This window comes from Mercenaria mercenaria, chromosome 13 (assembly GCF_021730395.1).
Source record: "Mercenaria mercenaria strain notata chromosome 13, MADL_Memer_1, whole genome shotgun sequence".
Lineage (NCBI taxonomy): Eukaryota > Metazoa > Mollusca > Bivalvia > Venerida > Veneridae > Mercenaria > Mercenaria mercenaria.
The window spans coordinates 16,290,643-16,309,650 of record NC_069373.1 but is presented as its reverse complement, the minus strand read 5'-3'; the positions used below and the strand labels follow the sequence as shown (position 1 = coordinate 16,309,650).

Below are 19,008 nucleotides of genomic sequence, written 5' to 3'. Positions count from 1 at the left end.
GTAAGTATTTTGATCTTTTCTTTGTTTGAACTCACTTGCTGTTCTATGCCGTCTACAAAACTCACTTGTTGTTCTCTGCCGTTTACAAAACTCACTTGTTGTTCTCTGCCGTCTAAAAAGCTCGCTTGAGGTTCTTTGCCGTCTCTAAGCCCACTTGCTATTCTATGCCGTCATTGAAACTCGCTTGTTGTTGTCTGCCGTTTACGAAACGATCTGGCAAATCATTGTTTTTGCTTCTACTGTGCAGCAGCTTATCAAAGCGACAACCAAACCTGCTCAAAGTTAACAAGCATGGGTGTTAGATTATATGGACTATTAAAGTTATATAAGTTGTGAAAATAAATTCTGTCTGACTGGTTTTGCAGAACATAAAGATGTAAAATTTGCTGTATTTATGACTGGAATGACACTCCCTTGCTGTACCGAGTAACCTTGATGCAGGAAGATTCTGGTTTTTACAATATGGATCATGAAAAAGAAGTAAATTCAATAAAAATGCCAAAATGGTTGTAAAGTATAAACATAGACAGAAAAATAGATAGTATAATAGCTTTGTTTCAGTTATTAAGATTTACAGCTGAATTCAGTGTTGCTTTTTGTATTTCAACTTATACTTTTATTTTTATTGACTACAAACATAATATCATTTTAATCAATTAAACAGCAATATTGTCATTCAAAAATTAATAGACATTTATGCTCCGATAGTGGCTACATGTACATTTGATTTAATTCATGTCAAGTGTTGCGCTTTTCTCGTTCTTTGCATAGATCTAAATCAGTGGAATTCGGATCTGTTGCTGAGTAGTTGTTTAAAGTTTAAACTCACACTACGAAATAATCAACACAATTGTCTGAAAACATGTAAAGAAACGCCGCAGCAGATCAGCGCTTCAACGCCTCAAGCATTCTTGAATAATATATTTAATATTAATGCTCTTTCCCACTTGAACATAATAATGCTCTCGACAATGTGAAGTAGCATTAATAGCTTATACCGTTGATAATAATAAACTTGCACTGGAATTTAGAGAGGCCCGTTTAATGTGAAAATTTAAAAGTTCAAATCGAATCTTGTTAAGGTGAAATGGCACATTAAAATTTAATTGGCGAGTTTGGTATGGCAAAGAATAAGACTTTCTGTATTATATGTTACAAGGGATATGTACATGTACTCCTTGTCTAGTGTAATGTCTGTTCCTAAAATTTCTCTAGAAACAGTTTTCTCTGATAATTACTTAAGGACCTTTAGTTATTCTAAATATTTCAGATACTTCACATATCTCAGCATTTTCTGTTAAACAGTTAAAACAAATGTTTTGGTACAAAAAGCCGCAGTTGGTTTTATATGATAATATTTTAAAAAAACATTTTGAATCAGAGAAAACTAAAGACGACGGTTGTACAAAACGTATAATGTAGAAAAAAATGTCTGAATGCAAGTGAAATCTTTAAATTGGTACAATCATAAATATTTTAGAAAACATAATCAATTAGAACAGTAAATACTACGCGTAATGTTTAGTTCACTAAGAAGGCAATATATATCATATGAATAATAAGTCCTGTTAAAATGATTTATTTTGTGCTTGGAAGCTGGCAAACACGTTTGGCACCCGTTCTTACCGCAGTTGAAGAGATTATTGAAAAAACATCATGTTATCGAAGCGGAAAGCTGGTGGTGAAATCGGTACAATTTAGGTGTTTTGGGGTATACATAACAGTTAGAGACATGGAATCTGGCATTCCAAATCAAATATCCAGCTGTCAATATGCTCGGCTGATTTCAACTGCATGTTACAGGATGCGAGGAACTATAGGAATGTCTTGATAAAAGTGAAAGTGATTAAACTCCTCACGGGAATATAGATGTATTTTTCTTATCAAATTTTACCAGTAAAAGCAATAAAAGCATTTTTAGCAGTCGGACCTTTTTGGCGTTGGGTGCAGTTTTCTCACAAAAATACCAGCAGATCACTGTTAATCATTGAAATGAGTTGCTCAATCAATTTATACCTTGTTCGAGACTGTTTGACCATCCCAGTGTAGACTCTATACAAACGTTCTTTTATCTCTGCTTTCTTTATATGCCTTTCTCTTTCCTTGCATCTTGCAGCCATTTTCACCGTATGAAATCATTTCACAAAAAAAACAACAAGTTCATAGAGAAAACTTTTCATAATATCAAATTGTCAGGCAAAAAAAACATGAAAGCAAGCCTCTTGCACCGTTCTTACTATACAAACGTTCTTTTAACTCTGGTTTCTTTATATGCCTTTCTCTTTCCTTGCATCTTACAGCCATTTTCACCGTTTGAAATCATTTCACAAAAAAAAAAAAAGAAAAAAAAACAAGTTCATAGAGAAAACTTTTCATAATATCAAATTGTCAGGCAAAAAAAAAAAACATGAAAGCAAGCCTCTTGCACCTTTCTTACTTCATTAAACTTCACGAGAGCCGTTTCTTTGAAATACGCACGCAGCTTTGCGTATTTCGCCAAGCAATAAATGCCATTCTTTAAATCTTTGTATTTTAGACAGTATAAGTTTCATTGCCCTGTCATTTACAAATACTATACCGAACAATAGTTTATAATTTAACTATAATTATCCGCCGCAAATGACAGGTTAAAGTAAGTAATATTTGGTAATAAATACGTTTTAACAATCTTCAACGCAGATAATTGTATATTAGAAATTAATTATATGGGTGGGGAATCGAACAAGCTGAATGGAATACTTCTACTTTTCATATGTAGTCCCATTACTTCCGCCAAATTTCAGTAAAATGGATTCGATGTGACAGTATTTCTTTTTCAACGTTCAATAAATCAACAGCAAAACAGATATTTGATCTGTTTACATGTCTTCGTTTTTCACGTCTCAAAATCAACTTGTTCACTTTTCCATTTACCAAATTAGCTTGTAACGTAATAGTAAGGAAAAAAGAGAGCTAAAGAAAAATATTATCCAAAAATACATTTACATCTTACACCGTCGTACGTCTATCAAAATGTTTACGAAATATATACGATTAGCAGATGAAAGAACACTTTCTTTACTGTCTTTAATGCATATTTCTAATCATAACTAAATTAGCATGCTTCATTATGCAATTTGTTTTACCAAACCTCTTCATAAATGCTTTTAAACTTAAAGCAAAACAAATAATATGTACAGCTAATCACTGTGAACAAAGTCCCGACTATAAGAAGTAAAAATAAGGGGAAAACGGTAACGGCGCCATAAAGGAAAGGACTAAAAGAAAATTTTTCTTTCAGTTACTTTGTAAGCGAAATATTGTAAAGGTATCAAAGAGTTCTCAAAAGCATGTTTGACCGCAAATTTAGGATAGCGGTGCCATTGTTCACCAACACTCTCTGCTACCAAAAGTGTTAAGAGAAAGCAGGATTATATTTGCGTGGAGAACAAGGGTGCACCTAATGTATCGACTTATGTCTCATTAAATCAAGAGCATTCGCCGGTAAGGCGACACTAATATTGCGAAAATCTGTTTTAATCCGATAATCCGTTCAACCACTCTTCAAAGGGAGATCAAGAACCTTTAAGACTGTAAAGCACGCTTATAGATAATTAAAAACTTCTGAATTAGAATATCTAATTCCCTATGATTTAAAATTACTCAATGCTAAGAGCTATGGTGTTTTGGATTAATGGTATACGTAAACTGTATATTAATTGCTGGCTGTTTGATTTAAGGTACACGCACCGTCTCAAAATACCATTCGTTGTAAAAACGGACTTGTTATAATCTGAACAAGTGTAGAACTTTTGAAGAATAAAGCTAGACCAGTTGTACTGAGATTGTAACAGAAGTATATAGTAGCAGATAGAATCTACATGCTTCTTTATCTGGTTTATCTGTGTAACAGTCTATAATCTTCCCTTTATTCTACAACATTTACGCATGCTTATATATTCTACAAAGACTTTTAATACATACTTATGTCATCTCTAGGCCAGACGATGCCATTACGACAAGAAACTACGACCCCAGCAATGATTACGTTTTCATTTTGAAATCGTTTACCGTCTTTCAAGATCTAAGCTAAGGACAGACAGCCAACTTCAAAAATCGCAATACATAAAAAACACGTACACAGTCTCATTAATATTAAAAATAACAAGTTTTTTGAACGAACTGGTTAAAAACTTTAAAGATTGGTTTTGCTGTTCCATAAATTGCACTAATTGTATGTTTGTGTTGTCTATCAACAAAGCTACGGCTTTGTCTGATTAAGATCACAATCATAGACACAATGTCATTGCACACGACCGCATCTGTTTGTAAAGATCTCGCTAATGAAATTCCAAAACTTAGTACAGACGTATAGTATAACACTAGTCTAAGGTCCGGTATCGAAATGATTACATAGATCATTTAACAATAAAAATTGCAAGAAGTGCTAAATAGCAATCTTATACTGTGATAGACATAATCTTTTCAGCAATACGCACCTTCCAAACAGGTGTTTATATATCATTTTATTGTTTTAATTTCTTGGCCTTCTATTACACCATATCAAATGACGGCCGTTGAAAGTGATATGCCAATGAACCTCGATTGGTCTTGTTTACAGGTGACTTAAATCAAGGTGATGATCCATTTAATGAGACCTTGCACACGTTAGATCCAGCTAGGGGGTGTCTTGCTAAGCAGTGCAAGAAACGCAAAAACCGTGCACATGAATTACGTGCAGTTAAATTTGTTTGACTCTTACATTATAATTGACCTTGGAATATCAAGATAGTCTTGTTGGGGAGCTATCTTGGGGAGTGACTGATTGACATTTCGCTTTCGGCTTGCATATTGGATGCACCTGCAACGCATTGAAGTCGATTTCATTAACCTCTAAAATTTTACACCTATGATATGATCAGGATGACGTTGTAAAGTCAACGCAGAAATATTCTTTTTCGCTATTGAGTTACTCTTCACTTATTGTTTGTTTAAAACTTAATGGAGTTTTCAAATATTTACTTGTGGTTTTAAATGTAGATTGTCACTGCGGTCTTATGTGAATTATTTGTCAGATGTAAGATTAAGATATAGGCATGGGGTCATATTGAGATTAGAGGTTTTTAAACCACAAAGTCGAAATGATGAGTATATTAGTATCATAAAAAAAGATGATAATCTTAAATATGTATATAATATTTTATCAGTTGATCAAGCTAGCACCGATGACAGGTGTGTATTTAAATATAAAACGACTCAATAAATATTATTATAGGTTCGACTAACACCTGCAAATATACAAATAATTTGTAATAAAATATTATTCTGCCTCTAAATCAAATTAATGCCACTTTGTTAAGTTCGAAAAAAGGTACAATTTAGAATTACCCTTACAGAAGGGTGCAAAAACTTAGGTATCTCATTCTGAAATTGTTAATGACAACGTTCATTACTGGAGGGACATTTTTTCAGAAGACATCATAATCTTCAAAAACTAAAGATAATGTCCATGTGTTGAATTAAGAAAAACATAAATACAGGATCGTATTCAATGTTTAGTGTTTCCTTCAGTCGCCATGAAATCAACTAATTGCAAAAGAAAACGTAGATACTATTTTAAATTTAAATACACTTACCGTTGAAAAGTCTATGATGAAAGTCTTTATGTAGTTTATAAAAATCTTGCAACAGATACAAAAAGTTAGTCACATGACTTGCATCAGCTTGTAAAGTAATTTATAACGGTAGCAGCTCGTAAGTCTTATTGATTTCTATCTAAATTCTTTTCTGCAATACATTTTTTTGTTTTTAAATTTGGCGTCAATGTCAACGCATTCATTTTATACCTTTAGTTTTAAATGTTTTGCGTCTGCTTAATTGTGCATACACGTTCCTTCCCGTTCACCTTTAGAATCCTGACGTCAAGTGATACTGCCTTTGCGGCCAGTGCAGACCAAGATCAGCCCGAAAGTCCGTGCAGGCTGATCATGATCCGCACTGTTCGCTTTTCAGTCAGTTAATTTTCAATGAACACGCCTTTGAATGATAAGTATTATTATAGAAATTTAGCAAGGTACGGGTTAAACAAAACAAAAAAGGTAAACAAACACAGTCATTCGTTTTCAAACGTTTCTTGTTTTGCTAAGTGTCTGCCTTTTAAATCGAAGATACTATCACACCCTATGATGTTTTAATTTCATATTCAAGTGTTAGAAAGAGTTCCCAAAGATGCAAAGAACTTAATTATGCGAGAGGAGGGGCAACGCAACCGCATTATTTTCATTTGTAAATCAGTTATATTGAATGTTTATTAATGCTTTAAAATGTTTTGATATATCTTTCTTTGATGTGGACGACCATCCTAACTGCTTAACGACATTTGGGGCTTGATTTAATCGTTATATTACCACATACAACCTAGCGTAACACCTATCTGAAAGCCAAACACTCGTAAAAAAGCTTTGTCAAGAGTTTATATTCCATAGACGATAATCCAATGCGTTTCCGGATAATTTAAAGAAAGCATCCGACCGCCTCCGTATCCCACCAATATTATATCTCTTTTACTGCAAATGCTCCAAGTCTATGAAAATGTCATAAATGCTCTTATATTTTAAGTTTTATTATGCCATTCATGTTTCTCCCTATTGTTGAGGACCCACAGCGTTGAAATGACACCGTCTGCTGTTCGTCTGTTGCTACTGTTTCTTCTCTAGCGCCCGTGTTATCGCATAGGATATCTGCAGCTTGAAAAATAAAATTAAAGTGTCACATTTGCTAACAATTTTATTAATATTTAATGACTTTTATGGTCTCGGAATCAAAGTAATCGAGCAAGATATATTAGCATGAGTAGTTTTACTGGCTTTTTTTTCTTGCACCTATATTTTAAAGATATATCGCTTTTATTTTGTATAGAAATTCTATCTAATATCTTATATTTTTAACCGCCTTCTTATTAAAATTTTCGTGATCAAATATATGTACCAGTCTAATTTGTCTGGTGTGTATACGATGAAAGCTCTGGTTTTAAGTTGGGAAAGTAATTGGCTAAATAGCTTCATGAATGAAACTTTGGCTTTAAATATTTAATCTTTTACAACTGTTGAAATGCAGGCAGAACATGTTAAATTACTTATCAACCAGATATCAGTTTGAAATAGATACAAAAAAAAACACCATTTTATATTATTCCACCAACGACTTCAGCTATTTTATAAGTATTCAATTTTAAATACTTTTATCTGATTTTTTATCGTTATTGGCAGTACATGATTCCGGTTCTATAGATGTTCACAGTATATTATGGTATAATAACGTAATACGCTGCTCCAGCCGCCTGATAAAGCACCTGTTAATAAATGAACGCCGCTGTTGCTTCATTCACAGTTCGCCCTGAAGCTGCAGTTGCAGACGATTGCTTGAACGCAGGCTTGGCGTCATACCGCAGCATAGATAATTGATGATAGTACACTTCATACGCAACTTTATAATACATTCATAGCGTAATTTTCAGATCAAAAATGCTGTTGGCGCAATTTCTTTTATAATTATATTCTTGATGGCTAATTTGAAGCATTTCTAATGTTTATATCGTTTTTTTTTATTTCTGTAACGGATATAAATGTTTCCATAGGCTTGTTGGCAGATTTGGGGATTTTCTTTTTCGTAGGCGTTTTACAAACAAAAAGGTGTGCTTCTTACTCTTCAATTGAATATGGATCATAGACTGGCTGATGCATAATGGAGCATTAATTTGTTTCCTAGAAATATTTATGCATTCAAAATTTATCCAGTAAATACAGAACACATTATAACGACGACACTAGAATAAGTGAATAAAATGCATAAACAAGAGCTGTCTCCATAGGATGACACATGCCCCCGATGGCACTTTAAATGAATAGTTATGGCCGATGTTCGTGTTTAGGACCTTTGACCTACGGAGCTGGGTCTTACGCGCGACACGTCGTCTTACTGTGTCAAACATTTATGCGTAGTTATTTTAAAATCCATGCATGAATGACAAAGATATGGACCGGACACGCCCATCAATGCACTATCATAAAAAAGAAATTTAACATCTAAGTGTGACCTTGACCTTTGAGCTACGGACCTGGGTCTTGCGCATGACACGTCGTCTTACTGTGGTACACATTCATGCCGAGTTATTTGAAAATCCATCCATCGATGACAAAGATATGGACCGGACACGCCCATCAATGCACTATCCCTTAATGTCTAAGTGTGACCTTGACCTTTGAGGTACGGACCTGGGTCTTGCGCGCGACACGTCGTCTTACTGTGATACACATTCATGCCAAGTTATTTGAAAATCCATCCATCGATGACAAAGATATGGACCGGACACGCCCATCAATGCAATAACCTTTAATGTCTAAGTGTGACCTTGACCTTTGAGCTACGGACCTGGGTCTTGCGCGCGACACGTCGTCTTACTGTGGTACACATTCATGCCAAGTTATTTGAAAATCCATCCATCGATGACAAAGATATGGACCGGACACGAAAAATGCGGACAGACCGACAGACTGACAGACCGACAGACAGACGGTTCAAAAACTATATGCCTCCCGTCGGGGCATAAAAAGAACACAAGCAAGCCTCGTAAAGTCGTAATGCTGTTTGTTTTATTTAGAAATTATTTCCTTTAACCATAAACAATTACCAGTTCCGTTTTTATTAGTTTTATTGCAATTATATTGCTTGAAGTTAATAGTTACAACTTGGTCCCGTTTGTTCCACCACAAGATTTACACGTGATAATATTAAATTTATCACATTGTACCAATAGTGCGGCTTAAATCGTGTATCAAACATACCTTTGGTTATAGAAACAAAGAAAAATGAACATTAAAAACTAGGCCTTCTTTACATAACAATATCACAATCAGATTCTTCTCTTGCTTGCCAGAAAATGAATATCAGCTATTAAAATTTCCCTTTTTACTGCAATCAAATTGCTTTTATGTCATAAGGATAAGTTGTATATTCCATCAAGGCGAGCATGGCACAGTGTCAATTTTCATATTATTTATGACATAGGACGGTTTTTATGTTGGCATTCCGTGTCACCTATCTATTCATCAACAAATCTCGGTTACATAATTATATCTAAAATGTTACTAAATCCATTTCTAACAAAACATTCAACAAATCAGTTGACAGTAGTTCGCCACTGTTAAGTTTATTTTGACAATAACCTTCTGTCCTAACATTCGTTCACACTTACATTACATTTTTGTAGTTTTATTTACAAAATAAATCATTTTTGCTATTTGATATTCATTAGGTCAGACTTGTGGCTTCACCTGAAATACCTCTTGTTGCTATTACATCGACACTTGATGAGGTTTTATCATAAATCACTACCCTGTCGCAGCTACCCTATATCCAATTACGAAATGATTGATGAACGAAAAAGCAAAATGAATTCTCTCCATTAGCTGTAAAATTGACTGCTATAATAACATTCCGATATATTTATTACCTAAAATGTAATGTTGAGCTACAAATTTGTATAAATTGGAATAAATACTATCGAAAAGAAGATCGCGTTATTTTCCTAGCTTGTTATTTTTATCAATGATTAAAAACGACTGTTGTCTACACATTATATGTGCAGTTAACAAGCTTTATGTATTTATACGTATATATTAATTTACAAACCAGGATGAAGAAAACTATTAAAATATACGTATCTTGTTGTCGCATCGTAATGGAAGTTTAAGTTGTTGACGTTATTGTGTTGAAATGTTAAATTGTCCGTGAATCATGTGACAAAATACTAGAGCAGAAATAATAAGAGCCGTGCCATGGGAAAACCAACATAGTGGGTGTGCGACCAGCATGGATCCAGACCAGCCTGCGCATCCGCGCAGTCTGGTCAGGATCCATGCTGTTCGCTAACAATTTCTCCAATTCCAATAGGCTTTAAAAGCGAACAGCATGGAGCCTGACCAGACTGCGCGGATGCGCAGGCTGGTCTGGATCCATGCTGGTCGCACACCCACTATGTTGGCTTTCCCATGGCTCGGCTCAATTATCAAAATTGTAAATACATGTATTGTTAAGCTGTAGACCTCATATACCGTCCACTGTTTCAGATTATGTTTTTGTCATAAATGAGGAAATGAAATGCATGTCTATTAATTTTCATCTTTAGTAAATTTATTTGCCATTTTACACCAGTATATAAAGACGTATTTTCATTAAAAGCTGCATGATTTAGCCGTGTTTTTTCTTGTATAAAGATAAACGTTACAAATATGCAAAGAGGCATTACGTTGCTGTTCCAAATATGTCTGTGAGGGTATTGTCTCGAAATACTATAATGTTATTAATCAAGCAATTTCATATTGGCCTTGTTATTTGTCCAAGGGTTGTCGTATTGGTCCGAGGCCGTAGGCCGAGGGCCAATACGACTGCCCGAGGACAAATAACTAGGCCAATATGAAATCGCTTGATTAATGATAATATTATTATTCAACTTTCAACTGTTGACGGTAAAAAAAAAATGTAATCTATAACTCTGATGTAAAACAAAATGGCGTCATTTAAAAATCTAACGGAAGTGGCTTCTCCGTATTGGCCCTCTCTTTTGAACCAATCAAAATGCTTGAATTCCGTATTGGCCCTGTTTTTCTCGTATTGGCCCTGTTTTTCTCATATTGGCTCAGTTATGTTTTGTATTAGCTCTGTCTGTTTCATATGATGTTTGCAATTGATCTAATACAGTGTGTAATATTGTAAAGTTGAATAATAATTCCCTGAATACTGCATTCACAGACTGTGCATTGTTATATTTTTGTTTGATAATTACAATAATTTGAAATTCCAAAAATAGAAACTCGAAGAATAAGATGCAATTACCATGTTATTATGACAATCACCTGTTTGATTCATTGCCTGAACCTTATACCATTTCAAAATTAGACTCGCGTAATCTTTACGCACAAGTAATAATACATTATAATTGCTCAATTTCCATTAACAGAGAATAAAAAAAATATGCCAAATATAGAAACCCATCTTAATTCCATAAATGCTTTGTATATTATTGTTCTTGTCATGCCCAGCTGCTGCCTCCATTCATAAGCAGGGAGAGAGAGAAAATTACTTGTAGAAAGCGATTCATAACCTTATTATAACCATGATATATCATGACAGAAATATGACATTAAATTTGATAATTGGATTAAATGGTACAACATCCATCTAAGCACACATTGTTTGTGTAACGCTGCAAAATAAAAATCATTGTGTCAAAAAACTGTTAATTTGTTTATTTAAATGGAAATCCTAAATTACTGTAGAAGAGACCGCTTAGCCACAGACTGCCGAAAGTGTCAATTATTTTTATCTAGATACTAGTACATGAATTTGGTAATATAATGAAATGGCAGGAAAAATACTTCGTACCTTTGTGTTGAAGATTAGGTGAAAATAAAACAAAAAGACATAAAGATCTGTACTTTTAATACTATGTGAAAATATCCCATTTGAAGACGCGAGCTTCCTGGGATTTGGTGGTCTATCATCGTCAGTCGAAAATATTGAACACAATAATGTTAGAATGTCAAAAGCCAGATGTTTATTAAGATCTGTTAGAACAAACGAGATCAAGAACATCAATTTTGTTACTTTGTTATAAGCTGTTATTGTATGAACAAAGCAGAACCAAATTGTCACGAATGCAGTCACATCTTGTGTGCTGTTGGTTGTTGACAAATTCGAAATGTTTTATATTCAAATAATTTTCTATAGCAGATGTTTGTTCAATCCCTTCAAACAGAATTAATCTGATTTAAATATTCAACGCAGTTCTAAGCGGTATTGTACAGTTATTTGAAAATGACATAGAAGAATCGGCTTAAGCCATTCAAACCATTGATCATATTTGCTTTTCGTATACGAATCTTTTTAACATCTAATGATGATGTCAAATTCCATTTGCAATAACATCTATTGAAAGCGACGGATATGCTATGCATAAAAATATAAGTAATATATAAGTTAATGTCATTTTAATGAATCTGTACACGAAATATATCGGGCCTCCCACCTCGGTTGCATAGAGAGACTTAATTGGCGTTGCAACGTGAACCAAGGAATTGTACACGCAAACACATCAAAACTTTTTAGATGCGATGTGTTTCTCTTAAATATAATATATCATCGACATGCAGTATTTCCTTTCGCTTATTTAAGCTTCGTAATGAATGATATTTTGAAAAGTTGATTTTGAACAAACAGTCAATAAATAATAATTGTGAAACGAGACAACGCACCAGTATTTGTTATACCATGATTTATGTCTCGGTGATCAGTCAATTCTTGTCTCTACAGGGGTTGAAGCGTTCTGTAATTAATTATTATTGATATGACAATCAGTGCGGTGGCAGAGTATACATTATAATTAAAATACAATTTAGTACTCATCTGACACAATGTATAATACTTCAAGGCCATGTTATTATAGCTACATGTAGACATGTAAACTACTACAGTAAGAAACTTTTAAAAGGGTTTTAAAAATCAGAAAGCAATGTATTTTATATTTGATCTATCAATTTTAAAAAAAAAATCATGTATATATAACACTGCAATGAAAGAGCAGAAATCAGTAGCAGTAATGCATGCATCATTTTAAGTTATAACGCAACTGTGCTAGGATTATACCAAGACCGTAACTTGACGTGCATATTTACGTCCTTGATAATATCGAGAATATTTAGCTATTATTTTCAAAACAAAAATCACCAATATTTTTACAGGTAAATTATAGTTACACCTAGATGTAAGCGATAAGATGGTGTCAAACTTGTCTGGCTACAGGCAAGATGAAACATGAAACATCTCCTATTTGACAACTTTCTGTTTCACACACGGCACCGCTTATACAGATCATAAACTTTCAAAATATTCGATTGCAACAATAGATTAGACAGTAGCTATTTTACAATCTAATTTTCGCACGAAATTATGATATTACCAGACTTCCCATAGAAAAGTATGCTTTCTAGATATTCCGATTGAATGTAGAAGAATCACCTTCTTAGCCTAGACAGTAACACAATGTTGAAATAATCTATTTACGACGGCGGATGAAGAAGAAATTCTCTGCTGTTTCTATAACGTTGTATAACATGCCCAAGAAAACGTTTAAAAGGCATAATCAAAAAGATAATTATTTATACAAATGTATAATAAAAAATCATACAGGACAATTCATTCTGTTCTGGTCTAAAACATTTAAAATTGGAGCCAAAATTACTAATTTTCAAATTAACATATCAGAGTGTATCTTTACGCCATAAGGGTGAAACATGTCGATTTGATAAGAGTTATCTATATATCACAATCATGAAGGGGCATTAAATTATCATTAGGGAGGCACTGAACCACATGCTGCACACCCTTCACTTGGCATTGTTTTTACAATACACGCGAAGTAGCAATTATTTGATATCAGTAAAGATGTAAAAATCAGCTTGATTCAGGCATAGGAATATTAGAAAGATTGTTTAAAAATTCAGACCCCTTTGTTTATATAAGCCTCTAAGGATTATGCCCTTTGAAATTTATTATGGAGACGGTTGTTTAATTGCTTAATGCACAAATGAGCTTATGTAAAACTTTGAATAAAAAAGTAAAAATATTGTTCACTACTGTGCACTTTGCATATAGTTGCCTTTTAATACTTTAGCACAACAAGACAGCCATGTAACAATATTTCCCTGAAACACCAGTAATTCAGAATAATTCAGTCTTTACATCAACGTAGGAATCATTTATGAATTGTTTGGCAGATACTCGTAAACTTCTGCAGAGGAAGCAGGTTATTAATCCCTACAAAACATAATACGAAGATTTTATAAGACATTTCATGTACATTTTTTACTATAATATGAGGCCGATCTTGAACATTAGAGAAAGCTCAAGCGATCCAGAACAATCGTTATTGTTATATTATTCCACCAAACAGCTGGCTATGCCTTGCGTGGATAGAACAACAGTAACACAAGTAACAAGAAAGGGAAATAAAACAATACAATATTATATACTTTCTCTTCATTGCTGTTAATGAGTGCTTTCAACCAATTTTATTGGTGTTTGGGAAAATATTAATATCAATTTAGTTTATTCACTTCAAAAGAATGGCTTTTACAAATGCAATATAAATATAGCATTAAAGTCCAAAGGGTATTCGAGTTTTGACGCATATTGTGCGTGTTCGATTAACGGTTTTAGGTCATAAACCACCGACAATGCCCATTCGACGAATTTTCTTATAATATTAAATTAAATGGGCTTGAATTATTCATATAATTTCTGTATTATTATCATTTTATGAATTTTACATGATTATCGTTTTCCAAACAGCGCCGTTTTGAGAAATAAAAGGACTTGATCAAAGATTATGCTTTTAAAAACCAGTTTAAATGACTGTTTGACATTGATATTTTTTTCGTTTGAAGTTCATATACTTATTGAAACACCTGTTATATTAAAGGTTTTCGTGAGAATGCTCAATAAATTTACCTTACTTATGTTTAATAACAACGTTTCTAAAGTTAAGTACGTTGAAATCATTTAAAAATATTTTATAGATTATATACGGTGTACAAAATTTACAATTTTATTTTATTTATCTTATACTTATGCTAAATGAAAATGTTGACAGACCAAAAGTCTTTGATTACCCCTTAATATTTGTAGAGAAAATAAAACTTACAGACGTCATGCTCTTGCAATATTCTATGTTTTTATACATCATATATCGCAGCAAGGGACAGGAAGTAACTATTAAAAACACAAGGCCTGACTGCACTATTAAATGCATTCTTAATGTAATATGCACAGTATTTGCCAAATCGGTAGGATGCTTGCTGTAGAAAGGGTCAAAGAGATTAACTCCTCATAAAGTTAGTTAACAGATCTCTCATTCTGTTTTACCAGTCTTAATTCACGCGCTATGATGCGCCCACTTCAGACGCAATTCTCTAGCAGTTTTAATAACATTTATGTGGCTGGGTCTGCTTTTGATTATACTAATATATAAAATGCTAACTTAATAATATTTTCAAAGAATAAACGGCAGATTCCTTTCCTTTTTATTTATAGACAGTTATCGTAGGTGTCGGACAATTAATGTAATCCAGTTGTCCAATTTAATAACTTAATTGTTCAAGTTTGGAACAGTTCTATGACGCAAACACACTGTCTGATAGGTTATTTACGCAGTTTATTAATTTCAAAATTTAATTTAAATATAATTTAATTTTTGTTAAGATCTTGCAGATAAGGCTACAATAACAATGTTCCCATACTATTACAGCTGCGTTTATGTAATTCAGATTGACAAATAAGTTTCAAATTGATCAATTTTGGTATCCGTATACTTATACCCAACACATAGATCACTATCTAAAACGTTTACAGTTGAAAAGTGTCCAATTGTTGATAATTATACCAAAACCGTTTTTGATTAGGTGATTTTTACATTCGCACATACGCCCGTCGCCTTTGGAGACGTATATCTCAAACACAATCAACTTAATTATAAGGAATTTTCACTTTCTAATTCAGAATATTCTGTTACAAGTTGCGTTCTCATCAAATACAAAAAGAACCTATCCGAGTAATTTACATGACAAACGTTACGGTAGGAGAAAGTGAATCGGGTGTCTTAGTGCATATAACGTACTGACAAAATGACAGAAAAAGTTTGCGGTAATAGATCTATCAAAATTAAATCAAACTAATACATACATATATAATACCATTCACTTGTAAATATTCTTCATACAAATCAGTAAATCGGCTTAATATATATTATCTTAAGGAATGAATTAACGAATGAATTACCACTACTTCTTTCACATATTCATTTAATCCGTTAAGCAATTAAAATAGCGTCGTGTGATACCACCGCAAATATAACAAGGTAAAAAGAAAGAATGTTACACTTGCCGAAACTATATATGATATAAAGTTCAGAGTTATCTCCCATTGTATAAACTAGAGACGCATTCCATTCATCGAAGTCAGCCAGATATATTTAATACAATTAAGTCTTTAAATGTAGATAAAACTTAGAAAAAGTAGTATTTAAGTTTTACTTTCATTTTCTACTTTTAGGCTGTTTACAACTATGCAAAGGTATCATGCAAGTGTCATGGTGTTTCTGGATCCTGCAGCTTGAAGACATGCTGGCAGCAGCTGCCCACATTCAGAGAAATTGGAGAAAGACTAAAGGAACGGTATGACGGCGGCGTCGAGGTCAAATTTAACAAACGAGGAACAAAACTAAAAAGAAAACATAAGAAATATAATAAACCATCTAAGGAAGACTTGATCTATTTACAACAATCACCAGACTATTGTCAGGCAAATAAAGAAACAGGGTCCCTTGGAACAAGAGGGAGAGAGTGTAACAAAGGGTCAGATGGAATGGACGGATGTAATTTGATGTGCTGTGGGCGGGGTTATAACACATTCAAAAAGACGCTTGTAGAGCGATGTAACTGTAAATTTGTATGGTGTTGTCATGTGAAATGTAAAACTTGTGAAAGTGTAAAAGATATACATGTGTGTAAGTGATCAAATTGTGGATTAACATGTACAGAATGAAAGTATCACGCGCATTGAGAATGTTATGGCCAGGCTGAATGTCACATTATGGAACTGGAAATGAACGTGTGAAGTAACATTTACCAGTGTGACATTTACAAGACATGATGACCTCCGAGAAGTTGGAATGTTACATACTGATCATAACATACATGTTTAGACTGGGTAATTCAGGAACGGAGAAGAGCGAGATTTGTTGTTTTTTTTTTATTTATGCAATGTGATTATATTTATGCAACGTCTGGAAGCGTGATTGGTTTGCAATGTGATTTCCATGTAAACAGTGTAAAACATGAGACCATATGGCCAGTTTTTATTTCACATTTGTGCAATACGTCGTTACGTGTGGCGGGGGGTTTCATCCGTCTACAAGGGCTGTTCTAACTGAGTAAAAGAGTCGTCCTTATATCGAAACAATCCGTTCCTATTAAATGCAGGGACTGTTTGTTCAATCACTCACAAACCGTTCTTTTCTGCAAGAGGGTGCAGTCCTACGGAATGCAGGGACTTTTCTTCAGCTGCTTGGAATCTCTTAGAAAACAGGATCCGCTCCAACAGATTGGAGATGTTGTTTTAAATATTCTCTCAGAACTGTTCATTTAGAAAACTGGATCAAGGAGGACACCTCGTTTCCTTTTTCCATCATTTCGACGTGTAGAGTAGGCAGAAGAAGCAGACGGCCAAATCCAAAAGCAGCAAACATAGAGATTAATGCACCCAATACAAAGAGGACGAGTAGTGCATTGTGCCCTCCGAGTAAAATGAATATGAACTCGTGTGTTGTACAACAGTTAATACACGACAGATCTGATTATATTATACTTAAAGTTTATATTCATATGATATTTATGTCTCAGAATTTTGTTTTATCTGAATGTAAATAGTGCTGTAAAAAGTGTATATATTGTGAAAAGTTTACAATTATTATCGTTGTTGTTATCAGTACGTGTATGTTCAGATATTTTCGTGTTCAATTACAAAATCATATTTTAAACAGGGTCAACTGATTAGAAACGTGTAAAGTAAAAGTAGTTATACCGCTTTTCATTACAGTTTCTCATCTGTTAAATTATTTGCATCATGCATGTGTTTGATTTTATTTTTTCAAACAAATCAGGACTTTTGTGAGAAATTAAACTTCATAAAGGTTAGTGAAATCAATGGTTTTACAATTCAAAGCTTAGTTATCACAAAGTTCTGTTATAATTTATTTTAACTTCAAAGGGGTATTTAGTTGCATGGGAAATATACATATTTCAAATCGGCAATAATTTGAATAATCCACTGACTTTATCATGATATGGTTTTATCTGAACTATGACGGCTTTAATTAAACAAATTTTCAACTATTGGAAAAAACTTAATCACAAAAACGTATGATATAATGAATGTACTCATCACCTTTGACAAAAAATATTAATACTCAGTATGTGATAAATATAAAATTACAGAAAAGACAGAAAGAAGACGTAGTATATATTCTGTTTGGGCAGAGAAAACTGAAAAGCTCGCTGATAATACCGGTTTATACAAATTTTAGACTTCGGGCTCTCCGGCAAAACGTAGATGTTTTTTTTTTTTCCGACAAAATAGAGAGTTTAATGTACACATTTATTTATATTTATTGCGTCCTCCATTATTTTCATTAATGTTTCATACTCTAGAAATATCATGGGTTATTTATTTCATTAGGAAAGATATATGTAGCTCAATGTTACGTTGTTGCTTTATTTTATACAATGTAATGATAATTGATCTGGAAAAAATGTTGAAAAAATGTATGAGCCGCGCCATGGGAAAAACTAACATAGTGGCTTTGCGACCAGCATGGATCCAGACCAGCCTGCGCATCCATGCTGTTCGCTGTCAAAGTCTACTGAAATTAGAGAAACCGTTAACGAACAGCATGGATCCTGACCAGACTGCGCGGATGCGCAGGCTGGTCTGGATCCATGCTGGTCGCAAACGCACTATGTTGGTTTTCTCATGGCGCGGCTCATATAGTAATACAAATCCAAATTTTTCGGTTTCGATGGCAATAAAGCAACAACTATTATTATACGGATATTTGAGTGAAGCAGTTTCTGTACTTGGACGAACAGGGTTTCCTCAAAGATCAAAACATTTCTTTTGAAAATAGTAACATTTGTAAAGATTCACATATCATTTTATCATTTGTTACAGTGTCAAATGTTGTTATTTTGTTCTGGTGATAAATTTATTTCTATTTCTAATTTTGTTTATAAAAATATTTGACCCATGAATACTTACATTGCACTTTCATAAAAAATAAAAAAAGTAACATGTAAACATTTGTTGTTCTTTAAAAAACAAAAACAAATTGGTGTTTGACGAAGACTGATTTTTGATGCA

The 19,008-nt window shown here is 33.4% G+C and overlaps 1 protein-coding gene across 4 annotated transcripts in view; it reads left to right on the top strand.

Moving 5' to 3' along the window:
- The window catches only part of LOC123529628 (protein Wnt-5a-like), a 38,477-nt gene extending 19,532 nt beyond the window's left edge, over nt 1–18,945 (top strand). For all 4 annotated transcript variants that reach the window (XM_045310028.2, XM_045310026.2, XM_045310029.2 and 1 more), the window contains exon 5: nt 16,144–18,945. In XM_045310028.2, the coding sequence (XP_045165963.1) occupies nt 16,144–16,605 (462 nt within the window). In that variant the 3' untranslated portion in view covers nt 16,606–18,945. The remainder of the gene's footprint in view (nt 1–16,143) is intronic.
- The last annotated feature ends 63 nt before the right edge of the window (nt 18,946–19,008 follow it).